This window comes from Mastacembelus armatus, chromosome 24 (genome assembly GCF_900324485.2).
Source record: "Mastacembelus armatus chromosome 24, fMasArm1.2, whole genome shotgun sequence".
Taxonomy (NCBI): Eukaryota; Metazoa; Chordata; class Actinopteri; order Synbranchiformes; family Mastacembelidae; genus Mastacembelus; species Mastacembelus armatus.
Window position 1 is genome coordinate 18,973,276 of NC_046656.1, and position 26,245 is coordinate 18,999,520.

The window sequence follows — 26,245 nt, forward strand, 5'->3', positions numbered from 1 at the left end:
ACTTGCACAGTCATGTACACGCACAAACACAGAAAGCACAGAAAGCACAGACAAATACAAATATACACTGACCCTGCAGAGCTGATGCTGTTTTTTGTGGGGTCATGGACAAAATATAAGACAGCAAAGTAGACAAGGGGGAGGAATGTGTCAAAAATATTTATAATCATGCATGAAATTATTTCCGCAGCCTGACTATAATAAGTGGAGTAGATCTGAGTGACTGGCACTGATATGATGGTGACACAGCTTCATCTGGTATTTGCATCTTGGTTGTGTAGTGCCAGGGAAGTCGTTAGCATCACTCAGCATCAATGAAATGTCCGGGCTTCCCTTGGAACAACTTGCTATTCCAGTAGTTCCTGACTGTGTGTGTGTGTGTGTGTGGCTGTGTGGGCGTGTTGCATGATGCTGGTGTACATGTAGTCACAGCCATGCCTTCCCCAACCCTTTCACCAGAGCAATTCCTCATCACATCTTCCTCATCTGACATCTCCAACCCCAGCACTGGAGCATTTGCATGGCTCAGTAGGCTCAGTCCAGCCCCTGGGTTTGAGGTCTATTAGCAGAGCCGTGTGTCTTGTAGCTTTATGCATGCCCTATCATGGCGCCTTTAAATTAGCATGTGGATAGAATAGATGGGGAATCTCTATTCATTATTCATTATTCATATCTTGGTGGCCTTGGATTTTAGCTGCAGTTCACCAGAGCTTCGCTATGACTAGTTAGACATGACTGCAGCAAACAACAGAAAGCCCTGCAGGTGCTGAATGTTGCCACAGGGTCCGTGGGCCTGTAGATATAATACAGCTACTGAACGTATGTTTGGGCCGATGTCAAAATATGTGTTTAAGAAAGAGCAAAAAGCAGATTAGAGTTTGATTCTGAATGTGTGTTTGGTTTACAAATAAGCTGTCAAGAGAACCATGCAGACAAGCAGGGGGAATTATTATGCAAACATAATGAGCGAAGAATAGTCGTTCTCTGCTGTATTGAGCTGTTACAGCATTAAAGCGTAGCAAGTGCACAGGATGACTTTTTAATGAGAGCCTTGTGATTTATGTAACACAGAATCCCATGCCTTTTTCATGGATTTTTTTTAAGGTGTTGTCTTCATTCTGTCCTGTGGTGTGATTTACAAGCTGTGCATGCACGCAGATTGCTAATGATGGCAGTGTTGTGTTTCACGTCTTCATCATTAGTTGCAGGTTCTTAAAGTCCTCCAGGTACGTTGCATTTACATCATTACAGGGCCACAAGCATGGCTAATGTTTTTATTAGTGAGAAGGACGGGGAGGTTGGTGTGTGACACCCAAGGGACACCTGAGCCTGGACAGTCTTTGATTTTGTGACTCCCAACTGTGGTTAAGTTTACACAACAAAAATTCAGAAACAGAAATTCAGTTCCTAGAGTGGTTGTCTCAGCCGTGTCCGTCGTTGCAGTACTTCTTCAGTCTGATCCGGGCTCTGAACTTGTGCTGCGGCTGAGGTCACTTCCACAAAACCCCCTGACTGCCTTGGTAATCGTGTTTGGGAAGTTAGCAGGCTGGAGTTAGGCGTATCTGTTACAAGAGAACATATCACTGTCCGGGTGAGGTTTTTAAACTAATATACATCATTCCCAGTAGTACAGGATTCATATCCAGGAAGCCACCGGAGCATAAAAGACTCCTACAAGAAAACTTCATGCATAAAGGTGATCCACTCCTGGAGGTCATATTTCAGCTGCTCCCTTACCGACCATTTGGCCACCACTGAGAAGAGAAGTAGCAGTCGCTTCTGGACTAGACACAAACTGGAATATTACTGGTGCTAAAAATAGTTTATGTACTTCACCAGTGTTTAAGATTCAGGGCAGCTCTGGGGAGGTGCTTTCCCTTCTCTGAGTACGCTGAATAAATGATGAACTGACAGAAGCTTTTCTCTGTGCCTGCTTAGCGATGGAAGCTGAAATCTGCCGAAATGAGCACAATATAATCTGAAGTTGCCAGATTTACTGCAATGAGCCCAAACGTATGACTTTTTGTATTTAATGTGGTTTGTGCATCAGCGTGGCTTTCGAATAGTAGAAACATATGGGGAATGGAGGCTCAGGGTTTTGTCAGTGCAATGCACCCGTTAGCATTGTAAGATGATAAAAGGGATGCAAACAGGTTACTTTAAATTAAGGAGCAAGGTCACTTGCCCTGGTCGCTGCTGATCGCAGATTGAGAAAAATAAAGTCTGTCTTCAGTCATCAATCCATAATCTGATCAGCTGTCACACAAGCCTAGTACTGTATAGCTATTTGAAGGTACGTTTGGAGCTCTAACAATATCTGTAATCATTCTCTTCCACAGATGTCCTTGTTCTCCACAATATATGATTTTTCCTTAACAAATATTCTTCCAGCTTGGGCTGTTGTTTAACCCACGTGACACGACACACATGGATAAATAGACACCAGATGAAAGAAAGTGGCTGAAGAGGATAAGAAACAATCCATCTCAGCAGAAAAGTTTTTAATTGTGGTGTGAGCACTGTCGCAGCATGACTCCCTCTGTTGTCAAGGACAGCTTACTTGACAAGTACATTGTTCATTATCTCTGTACCATCTGGTCTTCCATGGCAGAAACTCGATGGCTAATAGCAGTTTTATTAGAGTTCAGCTTGAACACAATGAGATTTCATTGAATTAACTGGCTAAAAAGGCTCATACCTGTGCCGCTGACAGTCAATTTAAAAAGATACAAGACTTCAATTCCAATTTTGGTTTGATAGATTAAACTGTTTACATTTGCATAATAATTCAGTGATGAATAAGACAGGAAACAGCACCAACAACCATGGCTTGTAGCCGCTATTTTCATTGATAAATAAATATTTTGGGTGAATGAAGCATGTAGAAACACCAAATCCTGCAGAGACAGTTGTGAGAAATCACAATGGAAATGAAAACAGAGATGGACAATCCAATTGGAAAAAGTAAACTGAGACTGTGGGGGTGGGCATGCAGGCAGTAACATCAGTGAACTGGACAATATCGAGTTTCTCAGCAGATCTTATCAGATATGTTGTTTCATCTGGACTGTCAGACACATATACACTACATGACAAAATACTAACCAGTAGCAATGCAGCGCGACACAGTGGGAGGTTATATTTTCCAAACAATGGCCGATATTTCAGAAATGTTGCCAGGGGTATCTACATTGATGAGCACAACTGTATGAAGATAAATATTTAAAATGAGAGGTTTGAGTGATTCACACTAACAAGACTGTTATGTAATTAAATAACATTGAGCAAAATTTAAGAAAATGTTAGTGAATGAAGCAGAATAATGAAAGGTGATGTCAGGTTACTGTATGTAAACAAGTAAAGCTCCAGCGTTTAATGATTTTTACACTTGCTGACCTTCTTGTCTCTTGTGTTGTACAGATTATGACATTTCTGAAGAATATAGAGAAACCTTTTCTCACAGTCCTGAATATTTTACAGCGTATGGGCCTGACTGGTAAAACCTGCTGTAATGAGAAGGCTGCTTATATTGCCTTCTTCAGCAATCTATCCTTATCTTTTTTTTTATCCTTTAAGAATTTATCTACAGAGCCCAAGTGCTGAGAGCTGCATCATTATAAGTTCACAACGAGCCTGAAAACGCAGCACAAAAGGCTGCATACTGCGTTAAGAACGCTTTTACTGTAAATATGAGATATTGTTCCCAATCCTTGGATGATCATATTGATATTGTTCATAAATAATCATAAAGGCGTTTTCATCCTATGTATCCATGGCAACAGTAGGGCGATATTGAAGGATGGTGCACGCGGGGGTAACCAAGGACAGTCCAGTCATCCATCTGTTCACCACAGCGTTACAGCGTGAGATCACAGCACTAATGGCTGCTCTTCAACTGAGTGTTTAACCCCTCTGATTGGCCACAGTGGCCCCGAGACTTACGGACAGCACGATCATACCTGTCACTTCTAATGAGCAACCTCACTCCGCCGATCAGACAGTCCAGAGGATTGAGGATTGGGGATCTGGGAATAATAAACAGTATATAGTAAAGTAATAGTAATGGTAGGGTGACAGGTCTAAAGTAAGACCAGTGTTGTTTTAATATCAGGCCAGTGGTGAAGGCTTTTCAGTTTTCTGTTGCACTTTTTTTGTCAGACTTAATATTAGAGTAGGTGCATTGAAGTCAGTGTTTGAGGTACAGTAACATCTTGACAGCTCCAAGTCCAAGCTGTGCAGTGTAGACTTATATTTGTTTGTTCTGTGTTTCTTCTCATATTTTTCTTAGATTTGAAAACCCTGCACAGACCCATAGTGTTTTCACTTGAACATGTGAGTAGACCTCAGATTCAGGGTGTGTGTGTTGTTGGGAATAGGTCAATATATCCATTATACAATGGGCCTTTTTTGCAGCAGATGTTGACTTAAATAATATAAAAGCACAAGCATTATTAATAATTGGACTGTGTTCTCTCCATATACCCCTATAAGCCACGACAGTAAGACAAAGCTGCAGTGTCTAATACCACAAAACAAGTGTGAGTGTTGCATGGGTCAAGGCTTTTGCTGAAGCTGGTGAGGATTAAACTGATAAAGCGTCACATTGGCTTTATCCTAATGGACTGAAGGAGAGCTGCAGCAGGGAGAACTACTCTGTTTTAGAACGTGTTCTGAAGCTGCAGAGGGAGGTTTGTCAATCATTTTGTCTTGGCATGTGGAGCATGAAGCCTGATTTTCAAACTGGGGCAGAGTTTGACGGACATGAGGGAGTGAAGGTGCTGGTGGATTAGACTGTGGAATAACTTGGCCTCTGCTGCAGTGAGTTGGATTTTTTCTGCCTTTTCATTTGCTCTCTCACATATTGTTGTGTACTACACTTCCATATGAATAGCTTTCTATTCCTGCATTGTATTCATACACCGAACTGCAGCATTTATGATTAGCTTTTTCTTGGTTTATGACAGGAGCATAAATAATTAGAAACAATCATCTTCAAAAAATGGCCTCCTCTCTAGAAAACATTGACTTGAATGAATTTTGATGTAACATGCCCCATTAGCTTCATCCACTTTCGTCTGTAGCTGAAAGGTCACATCACAAAATGGGCTAGTTTCTCTGGGATCTTTATCTGGCAGTTCAGTTTATCTTAACTTTGTCTCGTCTGTGCAGAAAAGTTATCACCAGCTGCCACTATGGCCTCTTGAAAACTGTATTAGTCTCTCCTCGATGGCCACCTGACTGGCAATATGGGCAACCTATAAAATTTTTATTAAGGTAACTATGACGAGTACATTTAATTGTGTTCAGCAGGCAGATGCAGCGTGACTGTGTGCAGCCAGATGTGGTCAGATTTTAACTTTACACTGCTCAGACACTGGATTAAAAATAGACACACGTTGATGTTATTTATTCATGTCCGTTGTACCTGTTAAATGAATAAATACTGCTGAGTAAAGGAAATTTAAGGAGAGTATGCATGCACACTACCTGAATAAAAATACATCATCTTTAGAATATCACAGTATAAGCTCTCATATACATATATATGTATAAGTCGGCTTTTCTAGTTCCTCCCCTGGATGGCTCTCATTGGTCTGTACTGTGTTGGTATTTAAACCACTGTGTGTCTGTCATCATGGCTGTGAAAGCATTAATCAACATAAGTAGCTCCCTCCTTCATGTTATGGATTGCTGTATGTGTGCTCCTCTGGGGATTAGTAGTCTCGGGACATCACAGCAGAGAATGAAGGAGGGCCAAGCACTGAGACTGGTGTAATGGGGTTGACATGGCTGAAAGCAGCAGCTGGAAGTTTTCTGGTGAAGAAAAGAGAAAGAGATGTGGAGGTGTGTACCTTCACCAGCACAAAGAGGACATGGGTGTGTTGTCTTAGCAGGCACAGTTTGAAACGAGGGGTTTTCTTACTCTGGGGAAATTAATGTGACTTCCCAGTGTCCCTGGTGTTGGATAAACAAGACATAATTATGGTTGCAGTGCATATATCATTTCAGCTATGTCGCCTGCCGGTGTGTGTGTATCAGCTGTCATTTCCTCTTTAGCTTTGTGTGCTGTCATCCACACAACATTAACCCCATGCTGAGGCCTCTTTCTCTTCCTCTCACTTGGCTCTTCAAACACACTGGAGGACATTTAGTTGTAAATGAGATTTGGTACAAACGTATTAGCCATCATCTCAGCCAGCCACCGTCACCCTGAAGACGTTTGCAGCGTGAACATAGTTTCAAAAACAATTTAAAAAGAGGCAGCAGTCCCTGTTATGCCTGGCTGAAATTGGGGAAGAGAAACCTTGGGACTGAAGGGGGCCTCAGGGAAGACTGATGGTTTAACGCCACACACACACGTCCACAAATCCACCAGTAGCAGGTGGAAACCCCAGGATTTGGAAATGGAACAGTCCTGATGAATAGTTCGCCTGACAGCCTGCTGTGTTTTCCTGAACGAGGGGCCAATATCAGCAGGGGCTGAATGAGTTTTAAATCACCTGTGCAACCTTTATCCCTCAACCTGTTTTGTTTGGCATTTTAACAGAGAGGAGAAGCCTCAGATCTGATACGCTGATTAAGAATTAACACCTGAATTCATTACGTGGCTAAACTTTCTGATGATTTGGAAGTTTCTGTCCTTGTCATAGTTCATCAACATGAGAAAGCTGAATTATTCATCACAGTTTGGTGCAAGAGATTTTAATTAACATGTGAATGCCTGTAATGGAGCTTGTGAATAGAAATTGCTTTTCACATATATGTCATGTTGTGCTTTTCTGATAGGAATTAATTACTGGGTATTTCAGAATCTTTCTCTTCGTTACACTGATCCATGCTTAATGAATAAGTCTGTGTGCCAATGCAAAGTAAGCAGTAACACACACATATATTTCCTTGCTAATTTTAATTTCCTTGCTAATTTGAGCTTTAATGAGGGTCCGGGAGGGCCAGGGGGTTTTGTATGCTGGTTTTCATTTATTAACTTTGAAAATGATTCTGAAATATTCAAATATATGGCATTATTACATGATGCAGGAACAAGGATTCTTACAGGAACAGCTTTTGTAGATTTAAAAATCAGTGTAATGTTTTTAAAGTCTATACAGGAGCAATTTTAAAGTCTCAGGTCTTTATGTTGAATCCTGTTGGTGTGAACCTGACATCTGTCTATGACATCTGTCTTTCTTTTAGTTGTAAATACTGTGTTTTTCATATTTTATCTTCTTACATATAAAAACTACTCATTAGTGTAGTAGCTGTGAAAGTAATGTAACAGTAACTGAACTGTACCTGATGGTTTATTGTATTGAAACTAAAAAGTGGCCTCATATAGTTTATACATATAGTTTATACGTGAGGGATGTTCTATATGCTCAACAAAGAGAAAGGAACAGAGCAACACTAAGTGTCTTATCAGCCTGAATAAGCCAATTAGTGAAGACATCAGTGGGGAGATTTCTGGTGAAAATGATGTGAAATAATGATTTTTTTTTTTCTTTCTTTCTGACAAAGCTACATAAAACCAGCCACCGGAAATCTCTTTCAACTGTTATTTCAGAGCTAATTAAAGTGAAAATGCCAAAGGAGGATTATCCATCAAGGCTGCGTTCATACTTCTCACAACCTGCACCTTTCTCAAGACTTCATTACCAAACAGTTTTGTTTGGCTGCTGTTCATGTTTCGTTTGCTCATAGCTCAAAACATCAATATTCCTAGTCAGTGCTATATAACCTGGAGATGTTTATGGTAATAAATTAAACATTGTGATTCTTTAATTCCCTCCAGATCAGCAACTCTGAAATTTAGGAAAGGAATCTTTAAAAACCTGATGTCATGGATGACAATAGGCCCTGAATCTTGGCTTTGGTGTGAATATATTCTGATTTCTATCAATATTCACTGAAAACTACAAAATAAAGTTGGGTGATTTTCATTACAGCAATAGTTTATGGGAGGTGTTCTTATTAGCTTTCTTGTTGTGGGTTAGATGAGAAGATTAATATCACTCTAATCTCTGTATATAAATATGAAGCTACCAGCTAGCTTAAGTTAGCTTAGCATAAAGACTGGAAACAGGGGGAAACACTTGCCTCCAGTGTTGGGAACAGTCATTTTTTACCTGTTTATCTACAAAGTGTATTTGCCAAGTTTGGAAACGTGCCAGGCATTTCCCCTGTTTTTGCAGCCCTACCATCCTCTACAATGATCATGTCTTGTCTCTTTTAGATGTTTCGATGGCCCATAGCCAGCAGGCTGGATGGAAACGAGATGCTGGAGATCCAGGTGTACAATTACAGCAAAGTCTTCTCCAACAGGTAACCTGTACTACTGACCCCCAGGCTTCTTCTTAAAACCTCATTTACCAGACCAAACAGCATTTCATAGTAGACTGATTGTGTTTTTTTTTTTTTTTTACATTGTGTGCTTCCTGTCACAGAGCAATTCAGTGTGACCTATTTAGACTGACACACGGTGCATGTCAGCCTCCCCAAGAGCTTGTCCTAAATTGATTCAGTTGTGTGTGTAACACAGCCAAACCACAGAGCTGGTCACGAATAAGTTTGGCATCAGGAGGGGAGTGGAGGCAATGAAACTGCATCAGATCCTCAGCGATGGGCACATTTGTGATTTCTTTAATTACCCTTTCTTTAACTTCTTTAATTACTTGCAGCTATTGTCTAACTTAATGGGATTTGGTTCTCCATGGTTTAAAATGACAGATTTAACAATTATTGTGCATTTGATGTAGATTTTATGTATCAAAAATCCTGTGAATAAGAATATTAATATTAAGAAAAAGAATAAGACATGAAAAGTAGGATTTGGCACAATTTAGGTTCATTGTTTCAGATCTGCTGGTTGTGGCTGTAACATATTCTCTGTATTGGTGCAGACTGAGACCCACCCAGTCATTAGAATTAAGTTTGCTTTATCTTACCAGCTATTGGTGTGTGTACTGCTGTGTTTTATCTGTGTGACCTCATTATGTCGGCAGCATTTGTGACTGTAGTGGAGAATGTGTGAACTGTAGATGATGACACATTTCTTACCCACTTACATAAATGAAAGAGCTAAACGCAGGTGACAGGTGTGCAGACAGGTGCCACATCTGTTCTACATCAAGGCAGCTCTTAACTGTCATAAGGATTTTCCTGGTGCTGTTGTGTTAAACAGGGAAAAGAGAGGAAGTTATAGCTGGACAGAAATTAAAATTTGGGCTGTCTGTCAGGTCAGTCCACCACTTTGGTCTGAACAGAATTATCTGAAAAAGGGTTTTGTAATTTTGGACTAGTATTCATGGTGTCTAGAGGACAGGTGGTCCCAGGTGGTGTCCTCAAGTCTGCCTCTCTTGAAATCACATGACTCCTCACAACACTTTATCCCGTAAGTTTAAAAAGCAAAAATACAGCTTGTACTAGTTATTAATGTGGATTAACTGGGAAATGTTTTCCATCATAGATTTTGTGGCATGTAACACACATCTTTACCGAAAACTAAATGCCCTGTTTTTACTCATGGTATTACAGTCTGATAAATGTCAGTCCTTAACCAGCAAGGATTCTGGATTCTTCCAAGGTGAATAGAGGTGGATTTGTACAAACTTAATTTAAAAAGGCATCAGACAAAGCTGTATCATCAGTTTCATCTGAGCCAATTTCATTGGAAGTGCTCATGAAATTATGTGTCGTCTCTTTTTTGTTTTGCATGAGGCTTTACTCCAGTCACTCGGTTGATTCAGTGCCTGGAGAAGCAAGTTTTCTGAATAACCCCGAGTGTGGAGTCTTGTTAGAAGAGACTTCGTGTCTTTGAAAATCCTCCTAGAGAGCTGACTTAGGCTTAGTCAGTGAAGGAGTGTGATAGCTATCTGATGCTAATATCGTGGTTTTATCTGCAGTGCTGAAATATCTGATTTGTTTTTGAAGCTGTACATCTACAAAGTGAATACAACTTTTACCGTTTTCCATTAAATCGAAGGTAGATTCTACTCAAAAACAGTCTTTTAGAAGCAAGAAAACAATAAGAAGGAAAATCTAATTATAATATAATATAATTTTCATTCCCCAGGTGTAGGATAACACCAGAGGCACATACGCAGCTCCATGTCCACAGGCAAAATATACACTAAAACACACATACATGTAAGTGGGTAAATAATTGAAGGTGAGTCATAGCTTGTGTTGTTGTCACACTCCCTCCATATGTCCACTGCATCATTATCCAGGGTAACTGATCTGCTGTAAGTTCAGTGTGTCACACCCTGCAACTCTACACACAGACAGGGCAGTGATGCATGATGGTATATAGGCCATGTTTTACTATCTGTTACCCCCTTTGGCTCAGACATATGTGTTTATATTCTGCAAACCGTGGACTACACTGTGTTGACCAAAGAATTACTGCATATCATTGTTTATTTGAGGTTTCAGTCAGTGACCCCTCCCCCCCAGGCACATTTTGGACTTCAGGATATAACCCCAGAGACAAATACTCTATTTTTGTAACAAATATTAAAAGAGAAAAACACTAAATAAATCTATTTTGATTCAAGAATGAATTTTCTAATCAGAACATGATCTGAGTTCAACCATTTGTGCAGTGAAGACTTTTTGGCACATGCACTTTGTGTTGTAGGTTTAATTTTAAATGGTCTGTCTGTCAATCTACATTCAATAACTCAAACATGTTCCGAAAGTTTTGCAAAGGCCCAATCTTTCAGTTATGATTAGTATTCAGACTCTGCACTTTCTAGAATCCCATTTGGCAGCAATTACAGTTTCAGGTCTTCTTGTATGAGCTTTGTGGCTCTGAATACTTCTGCAAATAACAGATTTTAGTTTGTCTTTTAATACCTTTGCAAAAATTTCTCATGGTGGGCTGTTGTGATAGTGTCGGCAACAACGGCAATTTCCTCCGTTCCAAATTAAATCTCCAACACAAAGTGTGCAGGGGTTGAGTATTGTAATATTTTCCTCTCTGAGGCCACTATATATGAATATTTGTGAAAAAACAGATTCACAGTGTTATTATAACACCATTTAGGTTAGATCACAGCTGCTTCTAGATATGAAGCTCACATTTACACGCAGATTAAGAGTGATTTTCCAGATGGTGCAGAAATGACTGTAATAATTTCATAAGGAAGAGACATCATAGCACCTCATCAGCAATTTCAGTCGTGTTTCCTTCATGCAGGTGTGTGTGTTTTTATTAGCATGGCCCAACAGAAACAGACCATCAGACTAATGCTTTGACTAACTGCTGTGTTATTTTCTTAACGAGGTATTTGTGTCATCACAAATTGTTATGCAGCTCTATTCACAGTTGGTTTAATTTGGAGCAGAATGAGATGCATGAAGATGAACGAGTGGTGACCGATTGAATGAAATTCACACTAGTGTTTTCTGGATGTCAGCCTTGAACAATAAAAGCTTGGTCCAATTCCCTGTTCTGCCCCTGATCTGCACACAGAAGCCGCAACACAAGCCCTGATCACTCAGAACAATCTGTTTTAAAATCCTGGTGCTGGACGAGCTCTGTGTCCTTCAACTACTATACCACATAATCCCTTTACACAACGAGACTCAACAAACATATATACAACAAGACTTGTAGCTTGATATTTCATGTCTGCTCTGGCATTTTAGCTTTGGACTATTTACTTTGTGTTTCACCAGAAACACACACACCTGCCAGGTGTAGCGTTTCCATTTCAGACTGAACCGCAGTTTAGTTTCCAGCAGCGGTGAATCGGTGCCATCTTCAGAACAACTCTGTGTGAATCTCTCTGAATCTCAAGTTCACCTGAAAGTGGGATTTTGTCATAGTCACTGTCGATTTGCTAAAGAAACCTGAGGCTCACAAAGAAAAATAATACAAATTGAAAGGAAGGGAGTTTTGAATTATGGAGCAGATGAAAGTAAATTGTTTGCAGAACTACAATCAATAATAAATGCCACCCTTTGAAGTGCTAAAAAGTGAGCCAGAACATGATAGGCCCTGCTCGACTCAATTATTCAGCACATGTACACACATTACAATAGCTGAAAGGAAATGACCGACTATTTGCTTTTCTGAGTAGCTCTGGACACATTGATCACCACTGTCTGGGTTGTACTGCAGTGCATTCTGACTGCAGAAGTTTCTATTTGTCTTCAAAAAGGTTTACAGCACCAAAGAATTCATATTCTGTCAGACTTTCTTCTTGAGCCATGACAAGCCTGTGAAGTTGAGTAGTCATTCAGGGTTAGCCTGGCAGATATATGCACCTTTGCAGACAAAGCATCTGTCAGGGGCTGAGGGGAAGGATGTTCTTTTTTTAAATAAGTGGGATTTAAAGTGAAGTCAAGTTTTGGAATTCCAGGTTTACCTTGTTCTTAGCTGTCAACTGTAGGTTGAGTCCATCAGCAGTAACTCCAGAGGATCAAAAAGGGAGACGTGAGGACAAAGATGGAGACCAAGAAAAAAAACATTAAGCTATGGAGAGAAGAATAGCACATGATAAACAGTGCGCACTTTCTTTATTTGATCACTGATAATATGCCATGTGCTGTTTTTGTTGTTGTTCTTTGGTTATGAATTTCATAAGACAGTGAGTTTGTTTTTCTGACATGCAGGTGCCTGTGTGTGCTGTACTCATTCAGTCTCAACTGACAACAATCATTTCTATTGTCCTGTTGGGAAGCTCACATTGTTAGCTATGATTCCTGTTGATGTCTTCCAAATGTGTGTGTGTGTGTGTGTGTGTGTGTGTGTGTGTGTGTGTGTGTGTGTGTGTGTGTGTGTGTGTGTGTGTGTGTGCACCTAATGGTAAAGCTATTGATCACATGCCCTTGTTCCACAGTATTATCTCTCCCTGTGGTTGTGTGGCTTCTCTTCCTGCTGATTATTGTATTGCTCAATTTGGAAATGTATTATCCTGTACTGCATGTCAGGTATGCACTAAACACAGCTGTATTTGCAGTGCACGTGTCACTGAGGTGTGTGTGTGTGTGTGTGTGTGTGTGTGTGTGTGTATAAACAGCTAGAAAAGATGTGGCTGTGGCTCAGTGTGGGCTGCACTACATGTGACTGATTGCTCTGTTTTGGGGGAAACTCTTTAAATTATTCACCAGCTCTAATTGGCTGGTTGAATGGAGACTGTACTGGGTTTCTTCCCACTGTCGTGTTTTATGAAGGATCCTTGTGCAGCACAAAAATGACTTTTATGCCTAATGACCTAAGACAGTATATGTAATGACAGTAATCAGTGAGTCTGACTGATGTTTTTATTTCCTCAGCTGCTCTTTGAGGAAATATTCAAAAAGAGGCTGGATTACATAGATTCACAGTTTCTACTTAGATTGTCCATTTCTATTGAAATGTCAAAAGTGTATCCATGTTTCTTAAATGATGGGTTTCTTAACTCTGATGCTACATTCATGTTATGTTGGTGGACAGTCGGGTCGAAAAGCATGTATTTATTTATTTATTTTACAAGTGATAGCCAATTTTACGAAAAGGAAAATCAAACACCTTTTCAGTCAGTGTGTTGGCTGAACAAACGGTGTGTGTGAGTCCTCATCCACTTAGTTACTTGTCCATGGGAGCATTGATAAGAGCTTTAGAGAAGTGGCTGGGAATTGCTGCCTGGGGCTGATATGTGTGAAGAGCTCTGGGAGTCAGCTGTCTGAGATGTTTACAGACCTGAGCCACACAGCAGCTATTTGGAAAATAGATTTTTTTGGAGTGCTGATTTCTAATTTATATAATTACAATACAAATTGTCACAGCACAGTTTTCAGATGAATGTTTATTAGTGCTAATTGTAGCTTCTTCAGAGACAAACACCACAGAGTGGTTCTTTATACAGGGCAGGTCATCAATACTAACACTTTAGCTTTAACATTCACATGTACTGTGTTACTCTGCTGCCTGTGGTGCACAATAAGCACAGCTGTTTGATTTTTAGAGGGAATTCACGCCCAGTCGCTTCGGACCAAAAACATTTCTGCCACTCAATTATGTTGGTGTTTTCTAATGTAAGTGGCAAAACACCTTCAGGGAAATAGTTTGTTTCAAGGTGTCAACCAACAGAAACATTGTTGTGTTGGACCTCGCCCACACAGTATTAAGATTATTGATTAGTTTTTTTTTTAGGCAACAAAAGTGAGCTCTACTGTGGGGGACAGAGGTCAGAGGTGTGATATACTCTGCTGAGCTGTGACTGTGTCTACCACAGCACATATCCAACCAATGACAGTGACCAAAAATAACTCCCAGCACCGATGCAAACATGAGTAACGGGGGAGCAGGTATGGCAGAAACACATCATTTCTGATTTCTGGACATGTGGCTTTCTGTTTGTGTTTTCCTGCAGACTGGTGGGGACGTTCTGTATGGTTCTTCAGAAGGTGGCTGAAGAGGGACACCTAGAGCTGACCGACACACTCATCGATGACAACAACACGTCAATAAAGGTAAGAGTAGCGCTCTCACACTGGAGTGTCAACAATCTACAGGGGTTGACACTGGAGTTTAGTTACTTTGGAGAACCAGTTCTCAGCGCTCAGTGACAAAAGTTCAGCGGACTTCCAGGCTAGGATTTCTTCAGCTGCTTCAAAATCCACAGTGAATTTACTTCCACCCATACCTTTACCTTTAATTAACATGCCTGTAAAACTGAATGCACTCGGTTTAAAGCTGCACTAATCAATATAGACCTTAATATTGTATTTTAGATGATTGTTGTTGTTTTATTTCCTCAGCTGCTGACCTGTTTCACTTCACTCACCCTTGTAAACATCATTTTTAGTTGAAGCTAAACATCATAAAACTTTAAAATACAAGCTGGGAGAAATAGAGTTGAGTTGAATAAGTTAATCTGATGTTAAAGGAGCAGTTGAAGGAGAAAAAGAGAGAGAGAGAGAGAGAGAGAGAGTACAGAAACAGTTTCGACTGTTAGTTTATTGTTGTTGTAAACCAGTATGAGTTACATTACAGCAGTGAAATTGAAATGAATCTTATTACAAAGCAAAATGCATTCCCAAGCAAATAGGGGAATGTTAAATTGAGAAATCAATCTTCCATTACACTTGCAGAGGTGCCAATAGTCATCATCTGGCCTATAAAGGCATTGCCATTTAAGACCTGCCCATCAACAGGGACCTCATGGAAATACTGTACAAGTGTCTCTTAGCAACATCAGCACATTAGAGATACTCTGTTTATTGGAAGTTGGGTTCAGAACAGCTAAACAGAGATCGGTGCAGCGGTGAAGCTGAGTCTGAGGATGATTTTGCCTGTGAATACATAATCATATGTGGAAATGAGGCCAGCACAGCAGGATGTGTGAGGGAGAACTTAACCATACCAGGTTTTAAAACACCCTGGGGTGCAGAATTGTGTTAGTGGGGCTGGGAGTGCTGATGTGTGGTTTCTGAGACGATGACACACAGCATGAAAATGCTCTAGGGCTTACACACATGTGCACGCATTCACGCACACATACACAGATATACAGTGTGTGGCTTCTTATGAACACATCAACGTGCACACACACACACACACACACACGATGAAGAGATTTTCTATACTGTACATCTCTAGACCTGACATAACCTGAGAGCAGCACTTTTACTTACTACGCTGCACTGCTGTGGTTGCCATAGTAACAAATCTAGCTCCTCTGGACTACAGCGCTTGCCTTGTGAGGATGTACGGCGCAGACAGTGACAAAAAGAGAGAGAGATGTGGGAGAGAAGGACCGAGAGCCCTGTTTCTCTTTTCTCCTCATCCATCTTTGCCACTAGAATAAATTGAACATTTCATAATAAAGATCAGGTCATTGAGAGGAGAATATTATTTGTTCCAACACAGCTCCCTAGAAAGCAAACTAGTAAAGTCACCTTTACCCACATTGAACCAGCCTTTACAGTCAAGCTGAATTCCCCCTGCCAATAACCAGGGAGAAGCCCTGTTGAAGTCTGTTGTCTACACTAAGAGCTATTGTAAATACAATTAAAGGGACTGATGGAAGCCTTAATGTGGAGGTTTGTTAATCATCTGATGATAACATATTTTGATTTTCCGTGTATTTTCAGACCAGCGTTACCATAGAGATCAGATACCAGCCGATGGATGGCACAGTCGGGGTGTGGAGCGACGGGGAATTCCTGGATGTTCCTGATGATCGTGATGGGATGTTTGCCTTTGAAACAGACAGTTTGCTGTCAGGACAAAGTCACGGGTCAGGGACGTCCCCCGGTCGGTCCTTACAGGGATCAATACCAACATTTCGAAAGTGAGTCAAACATAGAAATTATATTCGTGATTATAGAACGCGGTGAATCAGCTCATGAATCAAGCCGCTGAAAAATAATTTGGTGCCTCTTCACAGCAGCTAATTATTGATGGTAACAGTGTTACTGAGGAACATATGGGTGAGAAAATAACTTGAATGGGTTAACAGATGCATCCTTCGTTCTCATGTTGATGAGGCCTCGTGCTGTACATCTGATACAACATCTGTCACCACAATGGAGGGTAATACACAGGAATCCCACTGACAAGCAGCAGACACAACAAAGAGCAAACTCTGCTGAAAAAAGCACATTTCAGAGCAGATCGATCATTGGCTTTACAGATGTGGCCATCACACAGCACATCCTGAACATTGTAGTGCATGATACAGATGTGAGGTCATTGCCTCTGCACAATGTCAATGGAAACAGCTGACAAACATATGTCTTAAGTATCTGTCCTTGGCCCATGTGCAGAAATGAACAGTTGATATCAGCACTGTGCGTCTCAGTTTCATGATTAATATCATTAATGTCAAGTTTTTGATGAGATTCTTGTGTTTTAATTAGACCATGCTGTAGGGACTGACAGAAACCTCCCACCAGGGTTAAAACACACTGAAGACATTTGGATTTCACAGGCGCTGCGTAAATTAATAACTTGGCTTTCACTTCGTCAACCTTTAAATAACAAACATGGATAAAAATTTCATGGCATTTGTGCAATTTAAAATGTATTACATAGTTGATATAAACCACAAAGTAATCTCAGGCCATATTAAGTTCTGCAGCCTTTGTCCTGGAAGCTGCTCTTTGCACTAATACTTGGTCTTCTACTGTGTTTTGACGAATACTGTGTGAAATAATCTGTGGGTGGTATTGATTTCTACTATCTGCACAGCCAGACCCCTAAATCTATCACTGTAGTGTATCTTAAATGCATAGACTGTGTGTGTGTGCAGTATGTTTGTGTGTGTCTGAACGTCGTCATTTGCATATTTGTAGTTTAGTTTGTTAAGACTGAACACTGAGAGTTACTGTCTTACAGCACAGAATTGCAAACTGTTCAGGGGCTGCTGATAAGAGAAGTGAAAGAGCCCGAGGGAAGCAAGAAAAGTTGCCTCATCTAAGTTTTAGCACATCCCATGGGTATTATATAACAGTTACAGTGTTTAGATTTGGTCGACAAGGAAAAAAGGAAGTTCTGCTGTAGAGAGACTCTGTAAAATGGTTCAAAGTGGGATGATTGTGTTTGCCAAACTTATAATGCTGTATTCTGTATACTGCACACAGTAGGTGTGTCCGATTATTCATTTGGCTTTCTAGCAGAACAATTCTATTTCCTTGCCTATTTCAGGTGACTAAGCCTCTGTCCTTGCTGTCAGTCAGACTTTGTTAGGACTGATGTAGGGCTTTTGTCTATGGAGGTAAAAAGTGAATGAGTTGCTAAAAGAATACCAGTAACCTCCAGCGTAGCCAACATCTCCTCCTCTAATCTACCTCGCACTGGTGCTGGCCAGACTGATTGGTTTGTGGGAAGATTTTAATAGACTTTCCACTTCTCATCAGAACCTTTTATATCCTGAATTACCAGCTGCTCAGTTTATCTCTTGGTTGAGAGGTTCCCAGAATTAAACTTTCTAAAGATGTTTCATTGTGTCCTGAATTCTCGTTCTCTGTGCCCAGTGTTAATTGTCCGTGTTCTGGTAATGAAGTGTGACTGTGCTGGAGATGATAACCTGGGCTGGCTGAGTTAATCCTCCAGGGAAGATGAGGAGGAGAAGGAAGAGGAGAATTTCATAAGTTAATATCATCTGCAGCACCTTGACATGCAAATACAACCTAATATAACACCATTATTATTTTAAGTCTACACTTAACTACAGAAGAATTGTGTCTACATGCTACATGTTGCTGCAGCCTGAAGGTCATTCATGCTCTGCAGTTTTCAGTGGGCATTAAATTTTGTTATATATCTTCGCTGCAACAAGGCATAGGCAGATGTTTAAGGTGTACTGGTTCTCTATGGTTGGTCTATAGCAGAATGAAATTGCACTCAGAGTTGAGTATCCTGCTGCAGCCACCTCTCCTTTAGCTCCCTCCACATCATCTTCAGGCCTGCAGGATGATTTATGGTGGCACCCATAAGCGAGTCATCCTTGCAGGGGTTTTGTTATTTCTAATAAATAAATAAATAAATCACCTCCTGCATGGTTTTACTGCAGATCTGCTGAATAGTGTATTCAAGGTAGAAAGGATTTAAGGCTCCAGTCTATCTGATGTGTGGACAGGTCCCCAGTCCATCACAGGGCCACATAGAGACAAACAACCTCACACACTCACACTCACTCCTATGGGCAATTTAGATTCACCAATCAACCTGACATACATGTTTTTGGACTGTGGGAGGAAACCAGAGTACCTGGAGAAAACCCACACAAGCACAGGGAGAACATGCAGACTCCACACAGAAAGCCCCCCCCCCCATATTATAGTAAATAGTCATTGTGTACATTCTAACCATTTAAATATGAATGATTAATTTGCATCACATGAAATCTCAAAGGAAACAGTTCAGTCTGAGCGAAGCTTCTGTTGACAAGTGTTGATTTATGTATTAGAATTTTGTTTCAAGTGTGTGATTCATTTGTCCGTCAGTGTAAACAGCTGTGTCTTCAAAGACCTCTCTGGCATCACATGCTGGTGATGTTCCATCACACAGCATTATGGTCCAGGTGTTGTGTGGTCTTTTATCTCACTCGTCTTTTTCCCAGTGGCTCTGCTCATTGCAGTAAACATCCCCAACAACAAATATTCCAGTTAGAAACATGTAATTCCTAAACAGTATATTTAGTCTTCATTTTGTGTTTGCTCAGCTTATTGCAGTCTCCTGACGCACATGTAATGCAGTACAATCACTACAGACTGTTGGAAGATGTCACCTTTCAGATTTACCATAAGCCCCTGGCAGCAAATGGAAAATCTTCAGATCAGTGAGTCAAGACATTGCTGACACACAGCAAACACAGATAAGACTCTAGTGTCCTTTACTTTGTGGAGCATAGAGTTAGGTGCCATAAATATACAGTCAAATAATAATGTTAATGTTGCTGTGGTGTGCAGTGGTTTCAGTTCATAGTGAGATGTCTAATTGTGAACAGTTTTGACTGAGTTTGTGTGCTGATGTTTTTCTGTCCCAGTCCCTGATGAGGAAGCATGAAGCATGAAGACATGCCCCTTGGGGGTAAATCCCACCTTCTCCATCACCTGTGTCTTTGTCCAAGATATGAGCTGTACAGTACAAGGATTTTACGAGGCTGATTTTCTCATTTAGGATAATCAGTTTTAGGATGACATGAAAGGAAATATCTTAGACACCATCAGCAATCAAACATTTTATCTTTGAAACAAATTACTTTGAAGGTTTTCGTAGTGATTTGTCAAGAGATTTTCTTTCCATCCCAGCTGATGCAATAACAGAGTAAAAAATGTAAGTGCAGTGAATATTAACATTTAATGCTCATTGAACGTTCATAGGAAAAAAACAGTTGTTGCATGTCTGTACATTTATATTTTAGTTTTTCTGGCTTCACTCTGCATTATGTAGAAACTTTTTCCTTTGCTGTCTAAATCATGCACACACACACACACACACACACTGTAAACACACACACTGTTTAAAATGTTTTGATTGTTGTATATAGGCCATGCAGGCTCACAGCACTTTTTTTGGGTGTGGGGGCATTAAATTTGCATTAGCGTCTATGTGACACTAATGAGGCCGAAGTTATCAAGATCACGGGCAGAGAATATCAGTTTTCTGATTTAATTAACTTTCTCCTCGGCAAATGAAGTGGCCGAACAGAAGCAATTGAAAACATGCCAATATCAGGGTGATAAATAATGTTGATGTTTTGTTTTAGCTGCTGTTGTTACTTTTAAGAAGCAGTCTCTGTACAGTCAAAGGGGAGAGATGGGAAAACATTACTTGATGCCTTGAGCAGCACAGAAAGAAATTGGCCAGAGAGTGAAATCAAGATTTGTGTGAAAAAGAGACAGAGAGAGAGAGAGAGAGAGAGAGAGAGAGAGAGAGAGACAGAGAGAGAGAGAGAGAGAGAGAGAGAGAGAGAGAGAGAGAGAGACAGAGAGAGAGAGAGAGAGAGAGAGACTGCAGAACGTTCAATAAGGTTTCAGGCCAGAGAGTTCAGCCTTAGTGAGAGTTTCATTCCCTGGCTGCATTATCAAGAAGACCCTATCTCTGTCCGGCCTCAGTCTATGAGATCCTGGAAGCACAGACGTGTGTGTGTGTGTGTGTGTGTGTGTGTGTGTGTGTGTGTGTGTGTGTGTGTGTGTAGTATCTCACTGAGCTCCATTCTGCAGAGCCCACAGAGCAGAACATACACAATATGACAATGAAATATTGATCCCTGACACGTTATTTTTAATCTTCTCTTTATTCTTTTGTTTTGTACAGTACCTGAGAAATCCACAGAATATATCTATAAATATATACAAATGGCTGTTAAATCTAACAGCTGGCCAAACAACACACTTTACTTAGAAAACTGTACCCTGTCATGCTCCTGGCATATCATACAGACTGTAGCTGATCACGGGCAGCTGAGCTGTGATGATGAGCAGGAGATATCAGGAATTCCTGGTGATAACTGAACTCTGACAAAATAACCTAAATTCAAAGGACCATTGTTTTTCCAGCAAGAAGTAACAGCTGACTGAGGTGCATTTAAAGTATAGCCTGGTGTCCAATGTGGAATTTCTGCTAAAAATAAAGTGAAATTTAATGTAAACTTCACTCGCTCTCATTAATGTTGTTTATATAAACCAAGGCAGAGGCACATCTACTTGTTTTCACTGCTTTATCCCGCGGCTTGATGTGCACGTTATGGTTGAATTCATTACTATGAGGAAAATGTTTTGTGCACAGTTGAAACTCCTGCTTTATGGCAGAGGTGTAAATCAAGCTGTCGGGTATTAGCAAAACATAACCCTGGGAATAATCCTGTTTAAAACAGATCATTCATCTTTTCAGCAGGTTACACATGTAGGAGGCTAATTTATTCATTCTTTTATGTATTTTTGATTCACTTTGCTGGTTTCTGTTCAGGACCTAGATGTAGAGTTAGGGTCCTTGCTAAGGAAGTTATTCTTGGTCAGGCTGATGTCCTCACAAGCATAGCAATACACATTTACACCAGGTTAAGATAGTTATATAGGATTAATATGCATATATGGGACGTTATGCACACACATATTTCCAAACACTAAGTTTACTTAGATGATTTATTTTAATTGGACAAAATATCTCCAGTGTTTTCTCCAGCCTGCACTGTAAATAAGCTCCCATCTCATAGAGATGTCCAGGATTGCTGGGAGCAACTTTTCCTGTAAGACATTTCTCAAAACTTTTAGAAACTCAAGTGATTCAGACTCTGCAGTTACTGTCTGAAAAAATATAAAAGTTTAATTTTAAATAAAGTCCATGAAGGCTGTCTGGACTTGATTGGACTCACATCTTCCTTGGTGGTGTTTAGAGCCCCACCCCTCCACCTTCTCTTTTTGCATCTCCAACCCCCCACCCACTGTCTGTCCACCTACTGTCTGCCTGCTTGCTCTGTACCAGCTGCACCTGACAAGGGAAGAATATGGAAATATAGTTTAAAACAGCAGATAGAGTAGTGAGGAGCAGGTTTCTGGTGATCTGACCTCTCTGTGGAGTTGAGTGGGGCCAGTCTTTCATGTGGTATGTATGACAAATGCTTTTTCTGTACAAAATATTATTAGACTTTATATTTTACTTTGTTAAATTGTTAGGAGACACGATGTGTTGAATTACATCTGCAACGCACAGTAGTTTTCAGTATTGATTATCAGTTACTCCATTTATTGTATAGTGTTTAGAAAAAATAGGGAAACTGTCCATCAGTTTCTTTGAGTTTAAAGTTATGTCTTCAAATTTGTTCACTTACCATCAAATAAAACTGTGCAGGTGTTTATCTTTTGCTCAGCAAATGACCTAAATGATATTTTGCCAATTAACATTCTGCCAGTTAATTAATGAATGAATCAATCTTCTCCAAGGTGGTCTTCAGAAATACACTGGACAAACTGTCTTTCACAGACATGACGGAGGCCGCGAGTCCAAAAACCATATTTTTATGTATGAATGACCTTTGTTTTGATCCGTGACTTTTACTTCTATTCATGACGCTGTGGGTTTTTCCTTTTCAATCTTGCTGTTCGGCTTTGAATCAAATGTGGTCCTGACATTCATTTCTTTAAAACCATCCAGTTTTCTGTTCTCTATGAAATGAGGTTGAAGGTTGCCTTTAGAATATCAGGGAAGATCAAAACAGAAACTAATACACTTGTCTCTGTATGCTTGAGGAGACAAAAGGAAAACCTACTGTTCATTAGTTTCCTCACATGTATCCATATCCGCAGCAAATTGAATGGTCACATTCATTTTTAATTATTCAGGCCCCTCATTTGTCGTCCCGCTGACGACATCAGGAGCTCTTTGTTGTTGGGGTGATATGTGATCCAGATAATATCAGTGTGGAGACACCGGATACTCTTGTGATTGAGGGTCTGGAGAATTGGTGGCGCTGACGGTGTTGGGGGGGTGGGATTAAATCTACTGCAATTAAATGTCTAGCTGAGTTACAGAGATGTCTGTGAGATACAGTATGGACATTATGGTGTTTGGTTGCATTTTGATGCTAACCGCGGTTCGGCAGTGGGTTTTTCTGCTGAGGTCGAGTTCAGTGCTTAATTTTTTAATCACTCTCCTCTGAGGGTTGGAGTCTACCAGAGTTAATGTAACGAGACAGGTATGGAGATGGTGGCTCAGTAGTGACTCAAACACAAGTTCACTTTCATGATATCAGTTCCCTCTCCTCTCTCCTCCCATCTGCTCCCTGTGTCTCCTCCACCAGAGCAGGGAAGGGCGTTTTCTCAGCCATGAAGCTCAGCAAGATCAAGAGCTCCAAAGACGATCACAAGAAAGGAGGTAAAACACACGAGCCAAGGCTGTTTGATTCAAAACTTGGGATTTAACTTAAAACTTTGGAAGAGAAATTCAGGTCTATTTCTCAAGCAACAACAAAAATGAGCTAACCAGTGCAACCGGCAACTCCCCAAACAAAACTAGACTCCAAATCTGTATGATTGTTTGGTTTTTTGATATTATATTAACCATTAAACTATATGGTCTTGGATTTCATTTCCTAACATTAAGGTCTAAACACTGTGCTAAGGCTTTGTCACTCTGCCAGTAATTCTGATGGGAAACTATTGGATTACTTTTTCATAAATAGGCTTAAAAGTGGTGGAAGTAGTTTACTTGGGGTATAAAAAGTACAGGAAGCCTTTAAGATATGTCCTAACATATGTCTTAAATTGTTGATTTGCTTGTTCTCAATCGTCCAGATGAGCCAGCGGTTCTGGACATGGAGGACCTGGACAGGAGGGCGATGCGTCTGGCTGGAACACTGGACCCAGACACCATCTCTTTGGCCTCTGTCACCGCTGTCACCACCAACGTGTCCAATAAGAGGTCTTCTACTCTGATACATGCATGTACACAGATACTGTCTGTATATCAGCACCAAGTCTTAATGGGCTCTGTGCATCTCAAACTGTTGATGCCTCAGAACAAGCTGAAGCTGCCTGCACAGTGCTACGTTTAATAGCATCCATTTCTACATTTTAACTCATTCCTGCTTAAAAAAGTCAAACGATGTGGATGTCGGTCAGTTACATGGGAGTTTTTGCTGTACTCTACTCATCAGGTAGAGAAAAAACACTGATTGTGGCTTATTTTTTTTTGTTTGTTGTTTTTTTTTTTTTCAGGTCAAAGCCGGATATTAAGATGGAACCAAGCTCAGGACGACCAGTGGATTATCAGGTGTGTGCGTCTGTGTGTGAGCGAGTGCAACTCTCTCTCACACACACACACACACACACACATATATATCTATGTGTGTGTGATTATGATGTTGATGTTTCATGTTAACAACCTTTGTTGTTCTTTGCAATTAAAACATAATTGTGCACACAGTGTAGCCATCAACTACTTTCATGGGCTGTTTAATTTAAAACCATGAATATATTTAAACACCAGACTGAAATCTTGGTGTAATTGTCGGTTGCAGACTCTCTCCTTCTCTCTTTTATCTTTCCCTCTGTTCCTCTTCATCATCCAAAGACTAATGAAACCGGAGGGATATTGCCTGGATGTGGACTCTAGTTTGTCCGTCAAATGAAATTGCTATACCCTGAGGAGGTGTCAGAGTAAAATCACAGGCTAAAATAGTGTAGAATGGCAAAAACCCTCACTGCCTGGACACAGAATCATTGAACTTCGTGAAAAATCGATTTGGATTGCTTGCCTTCAATTTGTCTCATTGGCCTCGGGGTAATTACTGTATCTTTGCATGATTAATGGTGACAGCAGTGCTGCTGGTTGACTCACAGTTGGAGGAAAGTCAGTTTGCTTTAGCTTAGTTGGATCTGATGTGTTAATGTCTCCCATCAGATCAGCATCACAGTGATCGAGGCCCGGCAGCTGATAGGCCTCAACATGGACCCTGTGGTGTGTGTGGAGATTGGAGACGACAAGAAGTACACCTCTATGAAGGAGTCCACCAACTGCCCCTACTACAATGAGGTGAGACTTTTCAAGCTTAAAAATCCACACTGCACAAATTCACATGAGGGAAGTGGACAAGTTGTAAGCAACAAAAACTAACCTCAACTTGTTCTCTCACATCCTTCACATAGCATCCATTAAATAGAAATACTTTTATGCTCAGGGCAGATGTCAGTGTCCCAACTCATGTATCCTGGTCATGTCGATAAGGTGATAAAAACCGTCTGAACACTGAAGTTTCTTGATGCAAGAGGAGATTAGATCTAAAATATCAATACCAATTAGATTAGACTTGACTTTAGAAGTAGCAAAAACTGTACTGTGTATACAGTGTACATGTTACAGTATAAGATCTGATGATTAGGTGCTTTAAAATAGTTTGTCACTGTTTTTATAAGTTAATCTAAATTCAAATCTCACATAATTAGCAACAAAATGAGAAAAAGTGATTAATGCTAATAAAACAACTGTGTAATAACTCTCACATTAATAAGGATAAATATTTGGACCATAAGCAAAATTATTAATGTGTGTGTGTTTCTCTACATGAAGACATTGGTCAGAGCGCAGCCTGCAGATTTTTTAAAAAGTGCAACATTTGCACAAAGTAAAATGCAGGATAGATGCTGTCCGTCTGTTCCTTTTGTGTTACTGATTTGTAAAGATTTATTGATGTTATAAAACTATACATAACACTGTTAACTAGAGATTTCTTGTCAGTTTTTGTTCATGAACAGCAGAGAAACCGTCTTTGTGAGAAGTGATAGTCGGTAGCGGTGAGGATCATGCAGAGCTTACACCCTGCAGGAAGTAGTAGGGACAGTTTGTCCAATATCGATTCTTCCTGTTTGTCTGAAGATCCCCTGTAGGCACAACAAACACACAAACAGGAAACCAGAGTGATTGAGATCACAGTTCTCCTTTCTGGCCCCCCCATCGAGGCACCTATTGGTGCCCACTGAAAATGGCAGTAACAGCAAATAATTTTCATCTTCAAATCTGCTGAGGGCTGCTGATGATGTGCAAGCACCACCTCATGAGACGTATATTGTCATCACGTTTCATTTGTTTCTGTTTGGGTGGGAAATGACACTTAAGTCTCTTTGTAACAGTAAGACTTCTTGTAATGTCTACGTGGCTATGAGTCCCAGTCAGTAGTTACATTTTGACAGAGGCTGCAGTATAGTTTGACTATTACATGAACACTTGCTGCAGAGACATTTCAAAACTCTGGATAAAACTCTTTTTTGACTCTCTTTCGTCTTTGCTTTGAAGAACTGAAAACCTGAGCAG

General features: G+C 40.3%; 1 protein-coding gene across 1 annotated transcript in view; it reads left to right on the top strand.

Moving 5' to 3' along the window:
• otofa (otoferlin a) overlaps positions 1-26,245 on the top strand; it is a 53,109-nt gene that overhangs the window by 6,017 nt on the left and 20,847 nt on the right. The window contains exons 3-9 of the mRNA XM_026319310.2: positions 8,231-8,319; positions 14,361-14,460; positions 16,084-16,283; positions 23,238-23,311; positions 23,731-23,857; positions 24,154-24,208; positions 24,839-24,970. Coding sequence (XP_026175095.1) covers positions 8,231-8,319; positions 14,361-14,460; positions 16,084-16,283; positions 23,238-23,311; positions 23,731-23,857; positions 24,154-24,208; positions 24,839-24,970 — 777 coding nt within the window. The remainder of the gene's footprint in view (positions 1-8,230; positions 8,320-14,360; positions 14,461-16,083; positions 16,284-23,237; positions 23,312-23,730; positions 23,858-24,153; positions 24,209-24,838; positions 24,971-26,245) is intronic.